The 26,997-nt window shown below is 28.5% G+C and overlaps 1 protein-coding gene and 1 long non-coding RNA gene across 4 annotated transcripts in view; both read right to left on the reverse strand.

Annotated features, from left to right (window-relative positions):
• Window positions 1-23,027, reverse strand: part of how (protein held out wings) — a 183,648-nt gene extending 160,621 nt beyond the window's left edge. For 2 of the 3 annotated variants that reach the window (XM_075289898.1, XM_075289907.1), the window contains exons 1-2: window positions 22,666-23,027; window positions 17,841-18,406 (exon numbers count right to left, since the gene is read on the reverse strand). In XM_075289898.1, the coding sequence (XP_075146013.1) occupies window positions 17,841-18,048 (208 nt within the window). In that variant the 5' untranslated portion in view covers window positions 18,049-18,406; window positions 22,666-23,027. The remainder of the gene's footprint in view (window positions 1-17,840; window positions 18,407-22,665) is intronic. The other variant, XM_075289888.1, reaches the window with a different exon arrangement.
• Window positions 23,028-25,120: 2,093 nt separating this feature from the next.
• LOC142219647 (uncharacterized) lies at window positions 25,121-25,562 on the reverse strand. Its single transcript, XR_012717688.1, has 2 exons — window positions 25,392-25,562; window positions 25,121-25,334 (listed from the first exon to the last, which is right to left on the reverse strand). It is a non-coding gene; the product is annotated as an uncharacterized LOC142219647 (long non-coding RNA).
• Between the last annotated feature and the right edge of the window lie 1,435 nt (window positions 25,563-26,997).

The following is a 26,997-nucleotide window of genomic DNA, read 5'->3' on the forward strand; positions in this document are numbered from 1 at the left end:
AGAAATAAAATTTTAACAAAATTTTCTCTAGAAATAAAATTTTGAAAAATATTTCTCTAGAAATAAAATTTTTATAAAATTTTCTTTAGAATTAAAATTTTGACAAAATTTGCTATATACATAAATTTTTTTTTCAAAATTTTCTATAGAAATAAAGTTTGAGAAATTTGTTTATTGAAATGAAATTATGCCTAAGCCAATTATTTAAATTTTTATAGCAAGTATGTTGTATTTACATTTTGGCGCCCAACGTTGCGTAGTTTAAGTTCATTAGATTTTAAACACAATAATATACATTGTTAATAAGTTTTGCTTTTGAAATAACATGTCCATCCAATAATTTGATACATAATGCTGCTTCCTTGAATTCCCCCACGTTGGGCGCCATTAAATATTACTTCACATTAGATAGCAATATTAAAGCTTATTTACAATGATAAAACGTCATTTAATATATTTCTATAATCTTAAGATCTAATGTCTTAATAAGTATTCATTCAATTTCAAATGTCAATGTTTCACAAAATGTCAAAACTCAACAAATGAATTTGATATTTTTCCTTTGGTCTCCCATTGAGATATTAAATAACATCAACTATTTAAAATGTAACCTCGAATTGAATCTATACAAACAAAAAAAAAAAACTTTATTTACACTTCTAATTCTTTTTCCTACTCTTGAGAGCTGAGATTATGGTACAAATATTTGTTGAATGAACAAAAACAAAATACGAAAAACAAAAAATCAAACAAGCTTTTTTCCTCTATTGTTAGGGTATAAAGAAAACATTTCACGCTTCAGTATAAATAAATAGCAATAACGATGGAAAAAAAATACTCATTTCAGCCTTTGTGTTGCAACTACAAAACTAAAAATAAGTGTTAAAATAGGAAAAACCAAAACCTTAGATTCTTGTAACTTTAAAGCAAAAACTACTAAAACTGAAATGCATTAAGTTTGTTATGAAAAAAAAAAACAAACAAAAAAATACTTAAGCAATACCAACAAAATCATAGAAGAAACAGAAAATAATTTCATTCCTGACACACTGGTCAAACAATAGAAACGAAATTTGAGCTACTACTTTCAAGAGTAAGACAAGACGATAGATAAGGAAAATGCAACTTCGTTCTATCTTACACAGAAAAAAATTTTTCCAATTAAAGTCTCAATTGAGTTTAAACAAATATTCAATTAAAAATTTAATTGATTCAACAATTTTTTTAATTGAAACAAAAATCAATCACAAAAATTAATAGTATCAATTAATTTTTTATTTGGTTCAATTAATTAATTTTTTTAATTGACTTTCTTTTAATTTGTTTAATTGTTACTATCATTTCTGTGATTGAAGATATCGAAAAATTAATTGGACCAATTAATTTCGTGATTGAATCAGAAAAAATTTTTTGTGTGTAGTGTGGAGACACAACCACAGCGTCAGTCGTCAGGCGACTGCTGAGTTCTGTCTCAGTTTTGACCTAGCACCAATATGTTTTGCAGACTATAACTAAATTGTGGCTCTTAACTAAACCATACTAATTTCCATGAAAGTAAAAATGCCCTTAGTGTATCTGGCCCCTTTTACAGCTTTAAATTTTGTAAATCCTCTCATGAATTACATGTTACAAAAGTATAATATTGTACTATTTTGTTAAGGTATTAATTAATTTAAATATATTGCATCCCTATATAACTTTTTTTGTGGCAATAAAAACAAAACTATTTTCTGATCAAATATATAACTTTAAAAAAAATTTAGCATACAAAAAAACCAGATCTTATTTACTTAAAATTCATAGCAAACAAAACACAAAAGGTAATACAAAACCCAACGATGATGACGACTGCAATCAACAGCACCCCAACTAAATTCAACAAGAAACAGCGTGACAAGAAAGATATTCAAAATATACACGGTTGGATAGCCGAGTTGAGGTGTCTGCTTATTTGGACTTGGGATCTATGCGAGAGATGATGCCTATGAATCACATGGGATATGTAGATTACGAACCATTTGCGGTGTCAACGTCACCATTGTCATTGTATTTTTGGACACCCAAACTGACTGACTGACTGATTAAGCTAGATGTATAACTTGGTAGTTGGATACATACTCGTAGGTCTCTAGAATATCTTTCAATAAAGCGGATAAAGCGCTTGAGGGATGATATGGATGTTGTTAAGACAATGCAAGAAAAAAATCAAAAAAAAAAAAAAACAAGAAATCGGCATTAGACGAACAAAATAATGAACGTTAGATTGACACCGTCATCTAGAAAACAAAAGATTGCAAACAAATATAAAAAAATTCCGAGACATTCCATATTAATTATAATCAATTATATTTTACAATTTTAGCTCAGGTCTTTCAATCGTTTATACTCGGATGAGCTTAATATAGAATCACTCAGCAAGTAAACTTCTATATAATTTCAATTTCAGTTAACATTTGTCGAAGTACATAAAGCGATCATACGGACTCGCACACAAACAAAAATGTCTCTGCCCATAGACCCTATAGTCTATGGACAACAGTGATGAGGAGAATGAACTACCCTCTCTCCCCTTATAATCTCTTATCACTGAGTACAGTCCTATTTCATACATCTCTGAGAGTTTCAACTTTTCTCTAGTTTGAACATTCTCTCCATCCAGAAGATATTGTCTCATCTTCTCTCTTTGCGTAAAATCGCTCATATAGACAACAACAAAAAAAGAGTTGGCCCCAGCTAATATCAAACCAAACCAAAATAAAATACATGGATATAATTCATGGCCAATATTTAAAGTTGACCCAAGTGGTGTTGTTGCTGTTATTGTTAACTGTATTTAAGTAACTGAAGCAAAATGTATAACGAATTGAATGAATGAACGACCCAACTGCTTAACATTTACCTAAAAAAACAACAACAATAACGAACAAATAGAGGTGCCAAGAAATATCCATTAGCTTTAGAGGAAAAAAAGTAAATCTTTTTTTTGCAAAAAACAAAATATCCAATGGCAATTGAAAAGAGAAAGTTGGACAAGAAAACAAAAGAAAATCCCAAGAAAAATATACAAAACTTCTTTAGTTTTGCCGATATTGGCAGAGGAGGGAGCTTATTGACTTTGGCCCTCTTCTATGAGAATATACGCAAACGATATAAGCCGCCATATACCCAAATTATCTATTTAGCCAGCTAGTTGGTCTATACCAAACAAAACACACACACACGCACACTTAATGACATTCGTCTTTGGTGTTTCATTTTTTTTGTGCTACTAAAAAGCGGAAATTATGCACAAATAAATGTCAGACCTTTAGAACTAGAAAGTCATAAAATACTCGCAACAATTTGGCAATACGTTTGTACCAGCTATAAACGTAAAATCAAACCAAATTCGAAGATGGTCATAATTAAATGTGTTATTGTATTCTAGTTTCTTCACATTATTTAATTTATTGATAATTTATAGATAATGATTTATTGCTCCAGTTTTGGGATAATTTAAATATTTTTGTTATTCCGGAAGCCCCATAGAAAATCTCGGTTTTTATTGGAAATGCAATTTCCAATAAAAACCGTTGCATTACTATGTAACAAAACGAAATAAAAACAAGTATTAGAAAGTACACAATTGGGCTATTTCAAGTGAAAATTTTAGTTTTGAACAATTAAATTTCACAAAAAAAGAAAATCAATAAATAAGTTAAAAAAAAGAATAAAATAAATAAAATATATAAACATAACAAAAATATAATTTCATCCTTGCTGGGGTTTGGACCAGGTTTTGCAAATTACGATATTTTTTAATTTGTTGTTGATTTTTAATGGTAAACATATATTTGTACAAAAATATATGCCGAAAATAACAAAATAAAAACGAAAAATTTTTTAGAAAAATATTTAATAACAAGTATATACGGCCGCAAGTTCGGCCAGGCCGAATCTTATGTACCCACCACCATGGATTGCGTAGAAACTTCTACGAAAGACTGTCATCCACAATCGAATTACTTGGGTTGTGGTATCTTAAAACTTCTTAACATCGTTTTCTAAATTGTGATTTAGTCCATACATGGTATATATTAGACAAAAAAGTTATGTATAATTAAGTCTACAAATAATTAGGAATCGATATGGACTTTTTGTAAGTAGAGAGTCAGAATTGAAATATGGGGGTCGCTTATATGGGGGCTATATACAATTATGAACTTGATATGGACCAATTTTTGTGTGATTGTGGATCGATTTATCTGAGGGCCATATATAACTATAGACCGATATGGACCTAGTTAGGCATGGTTGTTAACCACCATATACTAGCACAATGTACCAAATTTCAACTCACTCGGATGAAATTTGCTCCTGCAAGAGGTTCCAAAACCAAATCTCGGGATCGGCCACTTTTGGCACTTTTGGCATGGTTGTTAAATATCATATACTACCACCACGTACCAAATTTCAAGCAGATCGGATGAATTTTGCTTCTCCAAAAGGCACCGGAGGTCAAATCTGGGGATCGGTTTATATGGGAGCTATATATAATTATGGACTGATAGGAACCAATTCCTGCATGGTTGTTGGATACCATATACTAACATCACGTACCAAATTTCAACCGAATGGCAAGAATTTTGCTCTTCCAAGGGGCTCTGGAGGTCAAATCTGGGGATCGGTTTATATGGAGCCTATATATAATTATGGACCGATATCGACCAATTTTTGCATGGGAGTTTGAGGCCATATATTAACACCACGTACCAAATTTCAACTGAATCAGATGAATTTTGGTCTTCCAAGAGGTTCCGGAGGTCAAATCTGGTGATCGGTTTATATGGGGGCTATATATAATTATGGACCGATGTGGACCAATTTTTGCATGTTTGTTAGAGACCATATAGTAACACCATGTACCAAATTTCAGCCGGATCGGATGAAATTTGCTACTCTTAGAGGCCTCGCAAGCCAAATTTTGGGGTCCGTTTATATGGGGGCTATACGTAAAAGTGGACCGATATGGCCCATTTGCAATACCATCCGACCTACATCAATAACAACTACTTGTGCCAAGTTTCAAGTCGATAGCTTGTTTCGTTCGGAAGTTAGCGTGATTTCAACAGACGGACGGACGGACGGACGGACATGCTCAGATCGACTCAGAATTTCACCACGACCCAGAATATATATACTTTATGGGGTCTTAGAGCAATATTTCGATGTGTTACAAACGGAATGACAAAGTTAATATACCCCCCATCCTATGGTGGTGGGTATAATAAGATTAAGGGACTTGTAAGTTATATGAAAAGATGATGTACAGTGGGAGAAAAGATGATTCAATTTGTAAAAGGAAATTTCCCAAATGTTTTCTCCATAAGGAGTTAGCATAAAGGGCCCAAAATTGAGTTATCTCTCCCAGCCAGATCTATACTAAAGGCTGTGGAAAGGTTCATTCGCCCGAACCGAAACATGTACAGTCCAGGCGTGTATAGATTTGTATCTGGCGTTTTCTTTTCAATGGCTCTATTAACCATGTTCCTTAATCTATATCTGTCCATAAAGCTCGAATAATAATTGTATAATTAGGCAATTTGTTATTGTTTAAGACAAACAATATTATATTAAATAACACAATTGCAATTTCTTTAAAATAAGATGCTTTTAACAAAACACAGAAAAAATATTTTTTAGATTCAATGGCGGAATTATTGGGTGTGCAAATTAGTAATGCGAAATTGACAACAAATGACATATTATACGCATCAGGCCACACATTCCATGTGATATCCTCATTTCAACTTTCATTTTGTGTCATTTGCCCAGAGTGTAAACAACCAAATGTATGGCTCTATACCATCAGAGATTAGACCTCACGCAGCAGCCCAACTAAGATAAGGCAAGTGCAGCCGCCTCAATTCCTACCAATCAGTGATTGATAGAAGCGTAGCTGACTTGTGTCCCATCAGCAACCAAGGGCCACATGAGACGCGTCACCCTTTCGCTTGTCCAGCTAAATCTACCCGAGTCACTACCAGATCACTTGCATCCTACTAGTCAATTGTAATTTTTTGGTAAAAATTTTATTTCTATAGAAATTTTTGTAAAAATTGTATTTCTATAGGAAATTCTTGTTAAAATTTTATTTCTATAGAAAATCTGGTCAAAATTTTATTTCCATAGAAAATGTAGTCAAAATTGTGCTTCTATAGAAAAGTTTGTCAAAATTTTATTTCTATAAAAAATGTTGTCAAAATTTTATCTCTATAACAATTTTTGTCAAAATTTTATTTCTACAGCAAATTTTGTCAAAAATTTCTTTCTACAGAAAATTTTGTCAAAATTTTATTTCTATAGAAAATTTTGTCAAAATTGTATTTCTATAAAAAAATTTATCAAAATTTTATTTCTATAGAAAATTTTGTCAAAATTTTATTACATAGAAATTTTTGTCAAAATTTTATTTCTATAGAAAATTTTGTCAAAATTTTATTCCATAGAAATTTTTGTCAATATTTATTTCTATAGAAAATTTTGTCAAAATTTTATTTCTATAGAAAATTTTGTCAAAATTTTATTTCTATAGAAAATTTTGACGAAATTTATTTCTATAGAAAATTTTATCAAAATTTTATTTCTATAGAAAATTTTGTCCAAATTTTATTTGTGTAGAAAATTTTGTCAAAATTTTATTTCTACAGAAAATGTTGGTTTAAAGTTTATTTCTATAGAAAATTTATCAAAATTTTGTTTCTATAGAAAATTTTGTCAAATTTTTTTTTTCTATAGAAAATTTTGTCAAAATTTTGTTTTTATAGAAAATTTTGTCAAAATTGTATTTCTATAGAAAATTTTGTCAATTTTTTTTTTCTAGAGAAAATTTTGTCAAAATTTTATTTCTATAAAAATTTTTGTAAAAATGTATGTCTATAGAAAATTTTGTCGAAATTTTATTTCTATAGAAAATTTTGTCAAATTTTTTCCTAGAGAAAATTTTGTCAAAATTGTATTTCTAAAGAAAATTTTGTCAAAATTTTATTTCTATAGAAAATTTTTGTCAAAATTTTATTTCTATAGAAAATTTTGTCAAAATTTTATTTCTATTGAACATTTTGTCAAAATTTTATTTCTATAAAAATTTTTTTTCAAAATTGTATTTCTATAGAAAATTTTGTCAAAATTTTATTTCTATAGAAAATTTTGTCAAACTTTCATTTCTATAGAAAATTTCGTCGAAATTTTATTTCTATAGAAAAATTTGTCAAAATTTTATTTCTATAAAAAATTTTGTTAAAATTTTATTTCTATAGAAAATTTCGTTAAAATTTTATTTCTATAGAAAATTTTGTCAAAATTTTATTTCTATAGAAAATTTTGTCAAAATTGTAGAAAATTACACAATTATTTTTCGAGCTTTATGGACAGATATAGATTAAGGAACATGGTTAATAGAGCCATTGAAAAGAAAACGCCAGATACAAATCTATACACGCCTGGACTGTACATGTTTCGGTTCGGGCGAATGAACCTTTCCACAGCCTTTAGTATAGATCTGGCTCTATTAACTCTAAACTCTTTTCTTTTCTATAGAAAATTTTGTCAAAATTTTATTTCTATAGAAAATTTTGTCAAAATTTTATTTCTATTGAAATTTTTGTCAAAATTTCATTTCTATAGAAAATTTTGCCAAAATTTTATTTCTATTGAAATTTTTGTCAAATATTTAATTTTTTTGAAAATTTTATCAAAATTTTATTTCTATAAAAAATTTTGTCAAAATTTTATTTCTATAGAAAATTTTGCCAAATTTTATTTCTACAGAAAATTTCGTCAAAATTTTATTTCTATTGAAATTTTTGTCAAAATTTCATTTCTATAGAAAATTTTGTCAAAATTTTATTTCTATTGAAATTTTTGTCAAATATTTAATTTTTTAGAAAATTTTGTCAAAATTTTATTTCTATAGAAAATGTTGTCAAAACTTTATTTTTATAAAAATTTGATCGACATTTTATTTCTATAAAAAAATTTTGTCAAAATTTTATTTCTATAGAAAACTTTGTCAAAATTTTATTTCCATAGACAATTTTGTCAAAATTTTATTTCTATAGAAAATTTTGTCAACATTTTATTTCTATAGAAAATTTTATCAAAATTTTATTTCCATAGAAAATTTTATCAACATTTTATTTCTATAGAAAATTTTGTCAAAATTTTATTTCTGTAGAAAATTTGGTCTACATTTTATTTCTATAGAAAGTTTTTTTCAAAATTTTGTTTCTATAGAAAATGTTCTCAACATTTTATTTCTATAGAAATTTTTATTATAATTTTATCAAAAGTTTATTTCTATCGAAAATTTATGGAGTACCCCTTTGCAAAATCTACCAAAATATCAAGAATTCTACCAATCTACCAAACAGTAAACGAATCTACCATTTTTGATAGAATTCTACGAACTGTAGCAACCGTGAGCTTTATTTTTTCAGTGGCAGGCCACTGATTTGCATGCTTCAGTTACATTTTGTTTGGGTTTATTTTCAATGGGCTCACTATTCATTATGAAGTCGTCGCCTCACATTTGTAGCCCTATTTCTTTTTGGATTTTGGGGCTCATTTTCCCTTGGCCGACTTGTACGAATAATTGTCAGTTTAAAATCCATAATAGAACAGGTACTTCAAGTAAAAAATATTTTCCAAATTTGAAAAAAAGAAAAACTTTAGGCCAGAGATGCCAAATTCTTTTACCTTTATTCCAAAGATTTAATATTTCAATAAATTTGAAGATTTTTTTTTTACGAAATATATTTTTCTTTATTTTCGAAAGCACAGGACTTGAGCAGTGGTTAAAAAAAGGAAAAAAATGTAAAGATTTTTTTAATTAAAATTCCCTTATTTAAAAAAATTTTACCTTTAATACTCGTATTATGTAAATTGCGTATACTAATATTTAGGTTGTATAACCTTTAATATTAGCTCAATATTTTTTTTTCATTGCACATACATTATTTCAATAATATATCTTTCATTAATTAAGAAAAAATATTTAAAAAATTTTATTTTTTATCTATTTTTAAATGTCTCTTAAAAATGTAGGTTACTCATCTAAAAAGGCATAAAGCATTAAGAGGTTAAAGACCTACTAAAAATAAAAAAAAAAAACTCCTATCGTATACCAAGTCCAGGTCAGTAACTAACATTAACATTTCTGCCCATCTGTGTAATCACTAACCATTTTGTTTTATTTTATTTTTCAAACATAATAAAAAAATCCTCCCCTCACAGCGATGACCACCCCACAGCACAAAAGAGGGTATGTCGTTGGACGCATAAGAAATATTTTAAAAACATTTTGTTATAATATGCTGAATAATAAGAAGAAGAGAGAAAAAACCCCAGCAGATATGGAATTGCATATGTTGCACAGATGTCTTGATTCGGTGGTCGATGACGATAGTGTGCTATGGGCCAGTTTTTTGTTTTTTTGTTGTTTTGCTACATACATGACCAGCCATCAACTCTCAGCACTGTCGAAATTTATGGCATTTTCTTTGACTATAGCATTAAATATGACGAGAATGTGCTATATGCAGCACAAAAACAAAAAGAATGTTTCAAAAGAATACTTTCGTCCCACAGGTAGTTGTTAGGTGGGCATAATAGGTAGGTGGTTTTAAGTAGGTAGCTTTAGCACACAGCACAGACAGATAAAAGTGAAATCATTTTAATGTGGTGTCTTCTCAACATAACATGAATATTTTTTTCTTATATTGCCTTCACATACAAAGATTTTCGAAAAAAAAGAATAACAGATTGAAGCAGAACAAGACAACAATTGGAAGGTAAAAGTAAATCTCAAATGGCTAAAGAGTCACTTTTGGGCGTGAAGAGCACAGAATTTATTTAGGAATTGAACATCATTGTTTGTTTGGGTAAATATGCAATAACCTGCCTTAGGCTTAAAACCCATCAAATTAAGATGACTCTTTTTGTTTTGACTTAAAAATAACCAAAAAAAAACAACAAATCAACAATACAGCCTACTATTCATTGAGCAAAAAAACGAAGATATAATCCCCTATTTACATAAATATATAGGATCTAGAAAATTGAATTGAAATGACTATGGTAATTTTTGTGGGAGATTGTATTTCCCTGTTACTGGAGTGTGTATGTGTGTTCCATCTGTGTCTTAAATTTTTTCTTTACCATCTTGCCTTTCTATTCCGGCTAGATAATTTTCTTTTGGTCTACCGTTTGTTATATGCGCAAACACTTCACTTTAAATTATCACTGTACAAATATTATGATGACGAGGGAGTGAGCAGACAATGATAAAAAAAACAACATCCTCTTCCTTTTCACATTCCCCGGTTGGAGACGCATTCTGATTTTTTTCTATCATAGGTATTTCAGTTTAGCATCTGCTTAAATGGGGGGAAAATAGCTTTGTCCAGCATCCAGTATTGGTTTTAGATCCCTAAAAGTTATTCTTACTGCGTTATTAGATAATTATGTGAGTATGTTTGTTGGCATTTTCCCCTCATTTAATCAGAATTCAAACAAAGGCGATAAAAATAGTAATAGTGAATAATTTCATATACACATAGTATTTGTTCTTGATTATGCTAAGCAATGAATTCATTTCAATGTTATACACAAAAATTGTGTTATATCATATAGTAGGGATAGTTAAATAAGAAAACTCGATATTGTAATCTCGGCTTCGAAACACGGTTTGACAAAATTTCTAAAGAACTAAAATTTTGGCAAAATTTTTTATAGAAATAAAATTTTGACAAAATTTTCTAAAGAACTAAAATTTTGACAAAATTTTCTATAGAAATAAATTTTTGACAAAATTTTCTATAGAAATAAAATTTTGACAAAATATTCTATAGAAATAAAATTTTGACAAAATTTTCTATAGAAATAAAATTTTGACAAAATTTTCTATAGAAATAAAATTTTGACAAAATTTTCTATAGAAATAAAATTTTGACAAAATTTTCTATAGAAATAAAATTTTGACAAAATTTTCTATAGAAATAAAATTTTGACAAAATTTTCTATAGAAATAAAATTTTGACAAAATTTTCTATAGAAATAAATTTTTGCCAAATTTCTAATAGAAATAAAATTTTGACATAATTTTCTATAGAAATAAAATTTTGACAAATTTTTCTATAGAAATAAAATTTTGACAACATTTTCTATAGAAATAAAATTTTGCCATAATTTTCTATAGAAATAAAATTTTCTATAGAAATAAAATTTTCTATAGAAATAAAATTTTCTATAGAAGTAAAATTTTGACAAATTTTCTATAGAAATAAAATTTTGACAAAATTTTCTATAGAAATAAAATTTTTACAAAATTTTCTATAGAAATAAAATTTTGTCATAATTTTTTTATAGAAATAAAATTTTGACAAAATTTTCTATAGAAATAAAATTTTGACAAATTTTTTTATAGAAATAAAATTTTGATAAAATTTTTATAGAAACAAAATTTTTACATAATTTTCTATAAAATTAAATTTTGACAAAATTTTCTATAGAAATAAAATTTTGACAACATTTTCTATAGAAATAAAATTTTGACAAAATTTTCTATGAAATACAATTTTGACAAAACTTTCTATAGAAATAAAATTGTGACAAATTTAAAAAAAAAAAAAATATCGACAAAATTTTCTATAGAAATAAAATTTTAACAAAATTTTTTATAGAAATAAAATTTTAACAAAATTTTCTATAGAAATAAAATTTTGACAAAATTTTCTATAGAAATAACATTTTAACACAATTTTCTATCGAAATAAATTTTTTACAAAATTTTCTATAGAAATAACATTTTGCCATAATTTTCTATAGAAATAAAATTTTAACAAAATTTTTTATAGAAATAAAATTTTAACAAAATTTTCAATAGAAATAAAATTTTGACAAAAATTTTCTATAAAAATAAAATTTTGACAAAATTTTCTATACAAATAAAATTATGACAAAATTTTCTATAGAAATAAAATTTTGACAATATTTTCTATAGAAATAGAATTTTGGCAAAATTTTCTATAGAATTAAAATGTTAACACAATTTTCTATAGAAATACATTTTTGACAAAATTTTCTATAGAAATAAAATTTTGACAAAATTTTCTATAGAAATAAAATTTTGACATAATTTTCTATAAAATTAAATTTTGACAAAATTTTCTATAGAAATAAAATGTTGACAAAATTTTCTAAGAAATAAAATTGTGACAAAACTTTCTATAGAAATAAAATTGTGACAAAATTTTTTAAAAAAAATAAAATATTGACAAAATTTTGAAAAAACTAAAATTTTGACAAAATTTTCTATAGAAATAAAATTAAGACAAAATTTTCTATAGAAATAAAATTAAGACAAAATTTTCTATAGAAATAAAATTAAGACAAAATTTTCTATAGAAATAAAAATTTGACAAAATTTTCTATAGAAATAAAATGTTAACAAAACTTTCTATGGAAATGAACTTTTGACAAAATTTTCTATAGAAATAAAATATTGACAACATTTTCTTTAGGAATAAAATTTGACAAAATTTCCTATAGAAATAAAATTTTGCAAAATAACATTTCTTTCTTTGGTAGTTTTTGTATAAAAATACTAGCAATACTGTCAATCAAAATTATTTTATTAACTATAATCCACTTAGTTGATATTCCCACATTCCCAAAAAAGCTAACGGTGACATATGGATATAAAAATAAACCCCATTAGAGCAGATCATGTGTTAATCCAATTTCTATGATATCACAAAATGAATCAGAATCTCTACTTAAATGATTAAAACTATAGTAATTTTATAATAGTTTGTTTAGCGATTATGTCGTCGTCTTAATGAAATTCCATTTAAACTTCGATTGATTATGCATTCCAGTAACCAATCGATTAAAGATTAAAATAAATTTTAATCTTTAATTAGCATTACAAAGCCATATTCTAGAAGTAATTTCCTACAAATGTCTAATTTTTTGTTTGAGGGGAAAGCATACAAAAAAAGATGATGAGCCATTTATGGCTAACTGATTTTTGAGCTTTGTTTTGTTTTGTTAATGCTGCAATGAAACCTGCCTATATTGCTGCAGTTCTTCTCATTATTATCAATATCATCCCTGCTTGTTGGTTTTGTTTTTATTGGTTATTGTGTTAATGTTTTATTCGATTGCGTTTAGTAATCGATTAATTTATATGCAAGACCATGTCAGCTCCCTCAACAAGTAAATGTCTCAAGCATGATGATGATCATCAACATCATCATCATCAACACCACCATTAAGGCATTGGTATTATAGGAATTATTTGGTATCCCGTGTTTAGCGCAATGCAAGCCAGTCAGTGAGAGAGAGAGAGAGAGATTTTCCATGTGATTGTTAATAATGGATATAAAATTTGTTGCCATAAACCCCCCCCCCCCACTAAATTGAATATCGATGTGGCTGGACGACGACGACTACGTCGTCGGGCGCATACAGTAGCCATACCATACATACATATATGTGTGTATACCTCATCCCACCCATTTCTCTTCCCTATTTCCTTCTTTAATGTACATACATTATTGATTGTACTGTGTGTGATGTGTTCCAAAGTACTTTTGTCGTATTTGGCTATACAATCAAACAAAATGCATGGATAAACAGGAAAGTAGTAAGGGAATGTGTTCAGGCCTCGACCATTCATACGAAACACAAACGTTTATGGCCAAAGAATATCAAGGAAAGGAAATGAAATTTTGAGAAATGAAAAGCGAATCAAAGGAAAGCGAAGAAAAGAAAAGTGTATTTTATTTTCTACTTTGTTGGTATATTTAGGTACTTCGGCGAGAGAGTGTGTTTTCATTGGATGGGTTCATTTCTGTGCTATCCATGCTCTGCCGATGATCTTCAGAATGGCAATATACAGTTCATTACACTTTTTAAATGTGGCGTGGTTGTTATTGTGCACCATGAAGGCATCTAAAGTAAAAGGACCAGTAACACCATATTGAGGGGGTGGGTGTTTGTACGAGTATATCACCAAAAAGTCGTATTTTGCTTTGGAGCCCAACAGACTTTGTCCTAGTGTTGGTGTTTTTTCTTATTCTAGAGAAAATTTTTCTTGTTTGTTTTTTAGCCTGAACATGGAAATGATCGAAAATGTATATTTATAGTCTAGCTTCCAGTAGTGTTACACTTAAAATAGGAACATATGTCTACATATTCCAAACGAAAAATTCCACATGTTCTTTGTCTATTCACTCCTCATCCGCATCCTCTTGAGATTTTCTTTTTAATACAAATAAATGAAATTTGTATTTTTAAAGATTCTTTTTTTTTTGGTTTTTTGAGATGGGAACACAGAAAAAAGTTCACGAAAACTTTTCCAATTAAAGTCTTAATTCTTAATCAAAAATTTGTAAAATTATTTATTTTTGTGAAAGCGGCGTTTGTAATAAAGTTTTGTTAAAATTTTCCAAAATTAAAGTAAATTTTCTAAAATGAATCACAATTTTATTAGTTCACCGTTTTTTCGAGTGAACAAACCAAATTTTTCTTTTCCAATTGTCCCCATATAAATCATGCCCCGATTTGGTTTTTCGAGCATCTGGGCAATGCAATATTTACCCGAATTTGGTGAGTATCCTAGATTGATCTTGAGGGATTTGAGGCACGATTGCCACAGTTGGTAGAATTCTACCAAAACTGGTAGATTTTATAATCTTTGGTTGATGTATTGATAGACTTTTATCCTCTCCTTCCTCTCTTCTTCCTCTCCAACTAAGAGTTACTCCACAAAATTTCAATAGAAATACAATTTTGACAAAATTTTTTATAGAAATAAAATGTTGACAAAATTGTCTATATAAATAAAATTTTGACAAAATTTTCCATAGAAATAAAATTTTGACAAAATTTTCTATAGAAATAAAATCTTTTATAGAATTAAAATTTTGCCAAAATTTTCTATAGAAATGAAACTTTAACAAAATTTTCTATAGAAATAAAATTTTGACAAAATTTTCTATAGAAATAAAATTTTGACAAAATTTTCTATAGAAATAAAATTTTGACAGAATTTTCTATAGAAATAAAATTTTGACAGAATTTTCTATAGAAATAAAATTTTGACAAAATTTTCTATAGAAATAAAATTTTGACAAAATTTTCTATAGAAATAAAATTTTGACAAAATTTTCTATAGAAATAAAATTTTGACAAAATTTTCTATAGAAATAAAATGTTGACAAAATTTTCTATAGAAATAAAATTTTGACAACATTTTCTATAGAAATAAAATTTTGACAAAATTTTCTATAGAAATAAAATTTTGACAAAATTTTCTATAGAAATAAAATTTTGACAAAATTTCCTATAGAAATAAAATTTTGACAAAATTTCCTATAGAAATAAAATTTTGACAAAATTTCCTATAGAAATAAAATTTTGACAAAATTTCCTATAGAAATAAAATTTTGACAAAATTTCCTATAGAAATAAAATTTTGACAAAATTTCCTATAGAAATAAAATTTTGACAAAATTTCCTATAGAAATAAAATTTTGACAAAATTTCCTATAGAAATAAAATTTTGACAAAATTTTCTATAGAAATAAAATTTTGACAAAATTTTCTATAGAAATAAAATTTTGACAAAATTTTCTATAGAAATAAAATTTTGACAAAATTTTCTATAGAAATAAAATTTTGACAAAATTTTCTATAGAAATAAAATTTTGACAAAATTTTCTATAAAAATAAAATTTTGACAAATTTTTCTATAGAAATAAAATTTTGACAAAAATTTCTATAGAAATACAATTTTGACAAAATTTTCTATAGAAATAAAATTTTGACAAAATTTTCTATAGAAATAAAATATTGACAAAATTTTTTATAGAAATAATACTTTGAGAACATTTTCCATAGAAATAAAATGGTGACAAAATTTTCTATAGAAATAAAATTTGGACAAAATTTTCTATAGAAATAAAATTTTGGCAAAATATTCTATAGAAATAAAATATTGACAAAATTATCTATAGAAATAAAATATTGACAAAATGTTCTATAGAAATAAAATTTTGACAAAATTTTCTATAGAAATAAAATTGTGACAAAATTTTCTATAGAAATAAAATTTTGACAAAATTTTCTATAGAAATAAAATTTTGACAAAATTTTCCGTAGAAATAAAATTTTGACAAAATTTTCTATAGAAATAAAATTTTGACAAAATTTTCCATAGAAATAAAATTTTGACAAAATTTTCTATAGAAATAAAATTTTGACAAAATTTCCTATAGAAATAAAATTTTGACAAAATCGTGTATATAAATAAAATTATTAGATAAAATTATCATAGGAAATTAACATAGAAGACCAAAATTGTATCATCTCGTCCAGCCAGATCTTACTAGAGACTATGGAAATGTGGATTGGCCAACACTGAAACATATGCATAGTCAATTCCTTAATCTTAATGTCCAATTAGCTCGCATTAAAATTGTAATAAGAAGACTTTTTTTGTAGTTTTTTGGTAAAATTATCTCCAAATATTAGTGGGTTACTTTTGGCTCAAGTGGCAACTGTGATTTGAGGTCCACAAAGATTTGGATAATATCGGTAAAGCGCAATAGAAACGGGTATGTCCTTGGAAGAATGGAAGGGGTACTTATCATCCAAATTCCACCAAACTAGAAGTCAAATTTCGCCAATTGGGAAATGACGGTAAAGTGGCAGTCCGATATTTCAGGCTCTGTTAGACTATTCAGTCCATTGTCAACATTTTCTCTTATGACTGAATGCTGCCCAACTCTAAGTTTATCTCATTGACATAGGACCTACTTTTTATAGCCGAACGGCGTTTCAGAGAAATGTCATCAGCCCTACTGAAAGGGGATAATTCGCCGCCGATTTTTTTTTTTTTTTTGTGTTTGATCGAAACTGGGATTGAGCTCATGAGTTTTTTGACTTTTTGAGAAATCTTAAACATCTCTGCTAAGCGGTTAAGAAAATATCATGAAACAAGGCCGTTCATGTTGTTTGAAATTGGGAGCCACCATGTTGCAATGGTTAGCATACTCGCCTTGCATGCAAAGAGTTATGGGTAAAATCTCAGTTTCGTTCAAACACCAAAAAGTTATTCAGCTGTGTAGTAATGCTGGTAACATTTTTGAGCTTCTCTAAGTGATTTCGCCTTAATGAGAAAAGCCGTTCGATCTAGGCTATAAAAATGTGGTCTCTTGTCATTGAGCTAAGCGTCAAAATCAGAATCGGACAAAGCCTAAAATATCGAGCTGCCCTTGAAGCTAACTAAGGAGTTTTCTTATGGAAAGCCCAAAATACCTATGGCTATCGAGTCGTCAAATCAACACAAAATTTATTTTATGACCATATTTGACGCTGTTTGTCGCTAAACGGCACCCACGGAGATTCTGTGTAATTTCATGACATATCCGCAACTTAAAATTTTGAAAATGTCGAGAAGTGGAAAAGCGATTTTTTTATTCTGACTACAATCCATATTAAATATTAGAAAGTTTTTGGTTTATCTATTTTCTTAATAATGCTGGTGATATTTCAGATGGTTGCAAAGTCCTCTCTAAATGGTTTCACAAATAAAGGGCATTTGTATTCGCATATAAAAAGTAGCTGCCAATAATAAACTCAGAATGAATGACTTCTATGATTAGCTGGTTTAGGACCCTTGGTAATAGAAAAAGATCTGCATCCTTTATCTAAGCTTTCTTTCGCTACATAAAAAACTAAAATTTAATTCGCTATTTTCCATTTATAACAAAAATATAAACCACAAAACTTACCTTCATCTAGCAGTCGTTCCACATGATTGAAGACATTAGGGAATGCTGCCAATTGTTTACGATCCTTAAGTAATTGAGCCAAATAATCAGCAATACTCTGTGTATTCTGTTGCTGTTGTTGAGGCGTTGGAGCCTGTGGAACGGGTTGATGCTGTTGCAGCGTTTGCTGTTGAAGCTGCACAGAATTGTTATTTTCACAGACACTCATGATGTAAAAAATTTTGCGTTTTTTTACACTCGACTTTTTGGTCGACTGATATTATGGGGGATTTAAAAATAAAAAGAAAACTAAATAACAATTATTGTGTTATTGTTATTTTGCTTTTGTATCGTTAAACGATTTACTTTTATTGTAGTGTTTTGTTTGTTGGACAATAATGTAGGAAGTGTTTTATAAACTTTTCTTATTTTTGCGTTTTTTTGTTTTTGTTTTGATTTTCAATTATTGCACAAAAAATTTCCTCGAAAAAAAAGTTATTTTCCTTTTGATCAGCGTTTTCTATATTGCAAGACAACGTGGTTTTTTCCTTTCTGTTGAGAATTTAGTTGTTTCGATTATTGGACTTCTAGAGAAGAAAACAAAAGAAAAAGAATTAAATAAACTTAGTGGATTTGTTTCATTAAAGTCTATTTGTGGGATTCTTTGTCATCAACGTCGGTCGCACCACCAAGTCTTGGTAAAGAGGATGACAAAACTTTGTATTGAATTGATGTACGGGTAGAAAGCAAACAACAAAAACAAAAAGAGCATAACATCATCAAACAATCGCTCATGCATAACAGGGTTGCCATAACTTCGTTAAATTCTTGTCATTAAGAATTTTACAAAAAAATGACATAACGATGGATTTGTTTGTTTTTGGAAATTTTTATAAACTTTGAAACAATGGTAATTCTACAAAAAGCAGGAATTGACAAATAAAATTTTCACCCATGAATCTCAGCATATAGTTGATCAGAGATAGTCAACCAAAGCTGACTACAGAATTTTAAACAGCATAGCAAAAATTAGCATTTCTTCTCGTTTGCATCGGTTTAAGCCTAATAATATGAAAAGACACGAAAATTTGAAAATTGTTAGCAAAATTATAGAGCGGTAAAATATTTCTCTAGAAGTTGTGCATAACAAGGACTCGTAGCGTAGACTATTTCATTTATACTAGAAAATATACTCCTGGCGTTTTCTTCGAAAATGTGTGTTATGTTTCAAATATCGCTGGAAAATAAGCAAAGAAAAATTTTCATTGGTTTATATTAATAGCCCATTCATATTTGGCTCGAAATCTACTAAAAGGATTTGAAATCAATTTTTTAATCTCCTATTTATAAGGCAAATATCAGTTAATATCGATTTAATGTATTACACTTCCAAAATCCACTTTAAGGCCGGTATGCACCTCTAGGGAAAAATTTCATTCCCATAAGAAATGCATTGCCTTTTATGCTAACGAAATTTTCGGTAGCGTTCAATTTCGTAAGCTGGTACGCACCTCTAATGAAAATAACAGGGTTGTCAAAAGCATATTTTGGCAGCAAACATTTAATTTATTACAATCATTGTGTGCGTAAAAGTTTTAAAAGGTCTGTAAATAATAAACAATTTATTTGAGGAACATATATTAACAATTTTTAAAAGCGATTAGCTGGTTTAAAATTTGTGTACACAGCCCTGTTTTTTTGTTGTAGACTTAAATAAATTTTTGCTACCGAAAATTTCGCTAGAGGTGCATACCGGCCTTTAACTAGAATAAAAAAGAGATTTCAAATCCTTTTAGTAGATTTCCTACGTCAAAATGACGATGCGTATTTTCATTTTCGATTTAAAATGCATTTTAGTCGATTGGAATATGATACATTTAAGTTATAGAAATCCAAAAAGTTTTTGAATTTTTGTTTTATACAGTGCACTCGCGGTAATGTGAATTAATTAAAACCAAGAGAGTTCACGTTAGCGAACTTCAGCGAATTTCCGACCAAACATAGCCATATTCGTGAGTTTTACGCGTTCTAGCGCGATAGTCTTTTATTTGTGTTATTATTAATATTAAAAAAAAGAGATCGGAAAAATATCAGTGGGTATGGAATTATAAAGCAATTTAAATTATTAATTAAAATTCACGAAAAAAGCAAAACTAAACCAAACCAAAGAAATTTGTTAGTAGTCTGCTAAACAGCAGAAAGTCTGCTGAAAAAGGGACAGTGACTGCTGTCTGAAATAGCAAATATTTCCTGCTATTTTTGAAGCTCGATTACTCTAAAACATTTTTTATTTTGGCTAAAACAAATAAAAATGTCAACATAGGAGCTATCCTAACATAATTAGAACAATATATATATACGAATATCTATAGTATGTGACCAAAAATCTGAATATTTATCGAATTGAGTCATAACAGCAAACAAAATCTTTGCTGATCGTATTTAGGAGCTTGTGTTACGGTGCAAAAATATACCAAAAACTACTTTTGGTTCTTAAATATGCTTTGGGGAAAATTTATAACCTAAAAATTTTATAAATTGTTGTTCATTTGGCCTTGAAGTACAAAAATATAACAGCAGACATCGACTGCTGTTTTTAGCAGACTTTTTTCTATGAGTGCACTAAAAATTCCGTAGGTGTATTGGAAATTGTATTTGGCATTGGGAATCTGCCTTTAACGTCAAATTTTATGTTTTTTGGCGTTACGGAGTAGTTGGACTAAGAAAATGCGTGTTCACGTTATGCGGTATTCACGTTACCGCGAGTGCACTGTACTAATTAAAAATAAAATGAAAAAGAAAATGAACTAAATTTTGGTTCTAATTTTTGCTCACGATGCAAATTATGGCATCTTGAAATAAGGCGTAATCAAAATGACGAAGGATGATATTAGTGTACAAAAAATAAGGATGACTTTCCAGGGTTGAAATAAACCAATGAAATAATTTTTTTAACAAAAAAAAATTATTCGGTGTTAGAGAATTGGATTTTTGGACAATTTTTCCAAATAAATTTTGTAAATTATCATGAAATTTTGTAACAATTTGTTAATCGGAATAAAATGGTCAATTAATACCTTTATGTATGGTTCCAAAAACCTGATAACCTTATACATAGAATTTCTTTCAGATAACTCGAAATCTATAATTTCCCAAATATATATAATGCACCTGGCTATGTCTAAGTTTTTCTTTAATAGACTATTTATTCATTGCAAGTTAACAATAGTTTTCTTAGTGGTGGGTGCTATAACCGCGTATCATAACATAAAAATTGTTCTGACTAGATTTCAAAAAAGGCACGGTATTTAACAAATATGTATGGCTTCATTAATATATTTGCGGTATTATTTTTCATTGCAAATCTCGAAAATAAACATACTATGATCCTTTAGGTACCATATTTAAAAATTGTTTGATTTTTACCATACAAGAACCATAAAAGGAGATTTTACTTAATAATAAATTAAAAAAACACCCAAACACGGTAACTCTACCCTAGCAATTTAACCAAACACTCTCAATATCATCGATGCGTCTCTGTAGTTGCTTCTTCTTCCCTTTTACTACAATGAGAGACGAAAGGAAACTGAAATTAATAGGAATTTTAGAGAGCGAATGAGATTCTAAAAATATCAATTGATTTAATATCGGAAAATGAGGCAAGCATACAGCGGCATACATACATTGTGTAAACTATTTATCCAATTTTACAAAAATATATTCATGGTATAAGAAGTCAATCGATCGATAGTAGAGAGGTGCATACTAATGAATCCTAAATAATGGTAGACCAAACGATAATAGTTTTGCCTCTTTAAGAGGAAAAGTTTTGAGAATATAAAATAGATGGAAGAATGACATCAACACAATTTATTAATCGATCCAAAATAAAAACCGTAGTGTGGAAATTTTTTTTTATTTTTCATCTTCAAGGACATTTCTTAGCATGAAGTATTTTAAGGATATAAAGGACCCACCTCGCTTGTCGATGGGGGATTTTTGTATTAGGCCGCTCTCCTTCTTTCTCTCTATTGTGTTCTCATCTTTCGAAAGTAGTTACTAGTGTTACCATATAAGTAATATTGTCATTATATAGGATATTTTGTTTATTTCGATTGAAGAGAAATTGTATTAATTATTTTAATATTTTGCGAATATGTTTTTGTTTATTATAACAGAAAGTTGTTATATATAAGTTTAACTAGCTAAAGAGTAGTAACATTGTTCGCTTTCCCAACAGCTTTTCCAAATCAGGATAATACAAAACGAGATAAATTTAGAAAAAATCGTAATTTCAAATTTCGAAGATTTTTAGCGCTTATATTTTTATATTCACTTAAATTATTTTATTTTTATAAATCGTAAAAATTCTCCATATAAGAGATACGGCAGATTTTTGGTACAAGCATATATATTTGTCGTGGCAACACTATAAACTCAGATCGCAACAACAACAACAAGAAACGAATTATATGAGAAAAAGGAACAAAGACAAAAATGTCATAAATTTCTCTAATTTTGGAATGCATGAGATCAACACACAACGCAATGGGATATATCATTGGATAGATGGATATTTATTTTTAGACAACATTTCTTAAGACTGATTCCTCCTTGTCTTTCCCAAAAGGTTCTGTTGCGAGCTGATGCTTTGCTTCGTGGGTGTGTATGGGACGTATCAAAAAAACATGTAGTAATGGACTTTTTTATGTTATGTTCTCTTTGTTTTACAATTTCCTTTTTGCCTCCAAATTCAATACAAAATTTTGTTAAATCTTATTTTCATTTCACTTTTGGAGTTATTTCAATAATCTTCATTTTTTTTTTTTTGCACTTAACATACTTGTTTTATTTTTCTTTCTCGATTATCTTAGTCGACGTCGTTGTGTTATTTCTTTCTATTTTACACTTTTTTTGTTTCTTAACTTGTTTTCTATTTTTTTTTTACTTTTTCTCTTTGAAAAATAACACAAAATTCGATCGAGCTTTGATTTGAGATTCAATTCGTTCAATGGAAAGAAAAAAATGGTTTTACTTTTTTCTTATGGTAATTTTTGTATTAATTTTCTATTTATTTTTGTTGTTTTATTTTATAATCTCAATTCATCCCTTCTAGTGTGTACTATTTTTTGTTTTTCACGGAATATATTCACGGAAAAAAAATCCACCGACCGATATAGCGAGCTGCAAATAACCGAATAACGAAGCGATTGCTCGAAGATAGAAAAAGAGCAAAAACAATATGCGATCATCGAAATGAATGCAACCATGAACAGCGTTGATAATTTCGTAGCAAACGTACTGTGTGGGGGTTATACTAGTGTTGACAACATAGCGTGTTAAAAGTCCACAAGAACTATGTGACATAAATGAATGGGTCGTACTCACTAAGAAATACAATGTTCATATGTAGCTTGTATTGAGTTGAAGCCATAAAAACGAAAAGATTTATTCGGCAATTTGAAAGAATATAATAAAGCAACTAAAACAACACTTTTCAAACTAATGGTGATATCCACAAGTAAAATAAATTTTGTGTGGGAATAGAAAACCTTATCATGTCAATTGTATTAAAAATATTATAGATTAAAAAAACGTATTGTGTTTTCTTTTCTGCAAAAAGTGATTTGCCTTCATTTTGTCTGTACAGACTGCGCATTTGTAAAATGTTACCAGCAACCTACAAAAATGCTATCATTTCAGCGGGCAGAAAAGAATTCAAGGAAGGAAACAGGGCAATCGCAGCACTCTCGTTTGTTGGCAGTGCTGAAAATGCCCGAAATATGCCTCTATGCGTGGCACTATGTTCACAACAGAATCCCTGCCAACATTTTTTGAATTTGGGGGCGCTTCTGAGAATGCCCACTACGTCGAAAACAGTCGTATACGATATCCAAAACTCCTCGGAAAAGCGCCGTCACTATTGAGAAGTTGTACCACGCCAAGTTACTAAAAAAAAGTATCGCATGAGTGCAATTATTAGGTGCCTTTTTTAATAAATTTAGAACGACGCCAATAAGAGTCCCTTCAAACAATCAGAAAAAGTGCATTGTAAGATAGTTGTAAAAGAATCATTGTGGTCAAGTAAAACACGATTGTTTAGATGTTTATTAATTTTATTAAACATTTATAAATTCTCATAAATATAACATTTATACGACTATCACATCACATTTAACATATTTTTATGCATTAATAAAAGATTGATGTTGAGTTACAAGTTGCAAATTACATGTTGTAGCGTCTATCAGCGAGTGCTTTTATTCCCAATGGAGGCAGCGTGTCTGGAAAATATATGAAAAACTATCACTTTATTCCATTTGGAAAGTCAAAAATTGTTCACCAATGTACCTTTCACAATTTTAAGCGAAATAACAATGTTTTCAGCACTTCATTATCATTTTTATATAAATAAATTATAAGAAGCTAGTTGTGCTTGGTGTTTCACAAAATATAAAATGGCTCTTGTAACAATAGTGATGGCAAAATACTTTTATGCGAATAGTGATGGCAAAATACTATCACAGTTGGCGATTGTTGCTGTGTCACTTACGAGTCTGTGGTAGCGATGAGGATGAAATGGAACTTTAAAATGTTGGCAGGGAATTCGAAGCCTTTTCGCACTTTTGCATGTTTTTTTTAGAAAAGAACCTAAAAAGTACATTTAACGGTCAAAATGCAAAAAAGGGGCGCATTTTTTACATGAAAAGAAAACGCCATTAATTTCTTGACCAAAATGTGTCTGCCTATAAACATATCTCGACGGAAGGTCGAGACCATTCCTTAAAAAATTTTGACTGTAAAAAACTTTTGTTCATGCATGCAAATTTTTGTAAACACAATGAAAAAATGGTTCTTGTAACAATAGTGATGGCAAAATACAATCAACAGTAAATGACACAACAACAATCGCCAACTATGAGGGGAGAAGCATATCAAAAAGTACCAAATGTACATGAAAGTATTTTGCCATCACTATTCTTAGAAGAGCCATTTTATATTTTGTGAAACGCCAAGCGCAACTAGCTTATTAAGAGTCTATGCCCTGCCAACATTTTTTGAATTTGGGGACTCTTTTGAGAATCCCCACTACGTCGAAAACAATCATATACGACATCAAAAACTCGTCGGAAAAGCGCCGTCACTATTGAGAAGTTGTACCACGCCAAGTTACTACAAAAATGTTTCGCATGAGTGCAATTATTAGGTGCCTTTATAGATCAATTTAGAACGACGCCAATAAGGGACCCTCCAAACAATCAGAAAAAGTGCATTTTAAGATAGTTGTAAAAGAATCATTATGGTCGAGTAAAACACGTTTGTTTAGATATTTATTAATTTGATTAAACATTTACAAATTCTTAAAAATATAACATTTATACCACTATCACATTACATTTAACATAATTTTTGGCATTAATGATGATGTTGAGTTACAAGTAGCGAGTTACATGTTGCTGCGTCTATCAACCAGTGTTTTTATTCCATGGAGGCAGCGTGTCTGTAAAATATCTGAAAAACAATCACTTTATTCCATTTGGAAAATCACCAAATTGTTCACCAATATACCTTTCACAATTTTAAGCGTATAATCTATGTTTTCAGAACTTTATTTTCGTTTTTATTTAATTAAAATATAACAAGCTGGTTGCGCTTGGCGTTTCACAAAAAAAATGGCTTTTTTAACAGTAGGGATGGCAAATTACTTGCATGTACTTTTTGATGTACCTTTTCATGATGGTTGAAGTGACATTTACGAGTCTGTGGTAACGATGAGGTTGAAATGGAACTTTGAAATGCTACAGGGTGGTAGCGATGGGGTAACATCGAACTGATAAGAGTGTTGCACTGTAGACAGTTTTGTACGAATGCTCAAGTTTGTGTTTATTTGGATTTTGAAAAATATATGTAGACAAAAGTTTTAAGAAGATTGAACAATTTTATAGTGTTTTCTTTCCTTTTAACAAATACGAAATTTTTTGCATTTTGCCCGGAAAATGTACCTTTTAGGGTCTTTTCAAAAAAAAACATACAAAAGTGCGAAAATTCTTGTGCCTGGCACAATTTTCACAACAGCACTGCCGACAAAGAGAGTACGATTGCCGTTTGCTCCTTTGAATTCTTTTCTGCCCACTAAAATGTTAGCATTTCAAAATCTTTGCTAAAAAAAGCAGGTTTAAAATTATTTTCGTCCAAATTTGTATATAAATATTTATTTTTAATTTTAAAGTTTTTTTTAAATTTTTTAATTTTTTTTTTTTGTATTACAAAAGGTTTATCGTTTAATAAATACTTAGGGCTGTTTCGTTTCTAAGAAAAAGTGTTGTCCTAGGGTTACATTTTTTATTAGAATCGAAATCGTCATTTATTCTTGTGAAAAAAATTTATACAAACCATTATTACGCACATAGAAAGCGGTGTTTATTTAGGTAACAGGGAGCGATATGGAATTAAGTATAAGGTTGTTGCTTGCTATTACAAAATTAACATTTTATTTTTTCTTGGGCAATTGATCTGCTACTCCTTTGATCCTTTGTATACTTTTGTAACAATAATATTATCCATGTTTGCGTTATAAGCCCACACAAATAGTTTTAATAAATAAATTATTTCGTAATTCACATTGCAAATAGCGCCATGCTATAAACGTCAGTTACCCAACTCGAAAAAAAAAACAAAGTACCACAAATGGAAAAAATTTCGGTAGTTTTTTGCATTTTTCGAACGGAGTACCGGCCGTATTCCAAAAATTGTTTACGAAAATATCAGGTGTAGTAAACCTAGATCCATTGTTTCTCTTAAAGATGGCGTCATGTTTTCAATAGGTGGCGTTATTTATCTCTTTTTTACCAAATTGCTGTTTTGATAATTTCTTACCAATAACAGATTTTGCTAAAAATCGGTTTTTATTCTTATGTTTGTTCGAATTTTTATAAAAAATATTTATTTTTTAATTTAAACTTAAAATTAAATTAAATTAATTTTTTTATTTTTTTATGTTTTTTATTACAAAAATTTTAGTTTTTAATGAATAATTATATAAAAATCATTTCTTTTTCAAAAATTGTTAACGAAAATATTAGGTATAGTAAAACTAGATCTAGAAAATGGCGTCATGTTTCCAATAGGTGGCTTTATTTTTTTACTAAATTTCTTGTTTCATGTTTCCAATAGA

Source organism: Haematobia irritans, chromosome 1 (genome assembly GCF_050003625.1).
Source record: "Haematobia irritans isolate KBUSLIRL chromosome 1, ASM5000362v1, whole genome shotgun sequence".
In the NCBI taxonomy this organism is placed as follows: Eukaryota; Metazoa; Arthropoda; class Insecta; order Diptera; family Muscidae; genus Haematobia; species Haematobia irritans.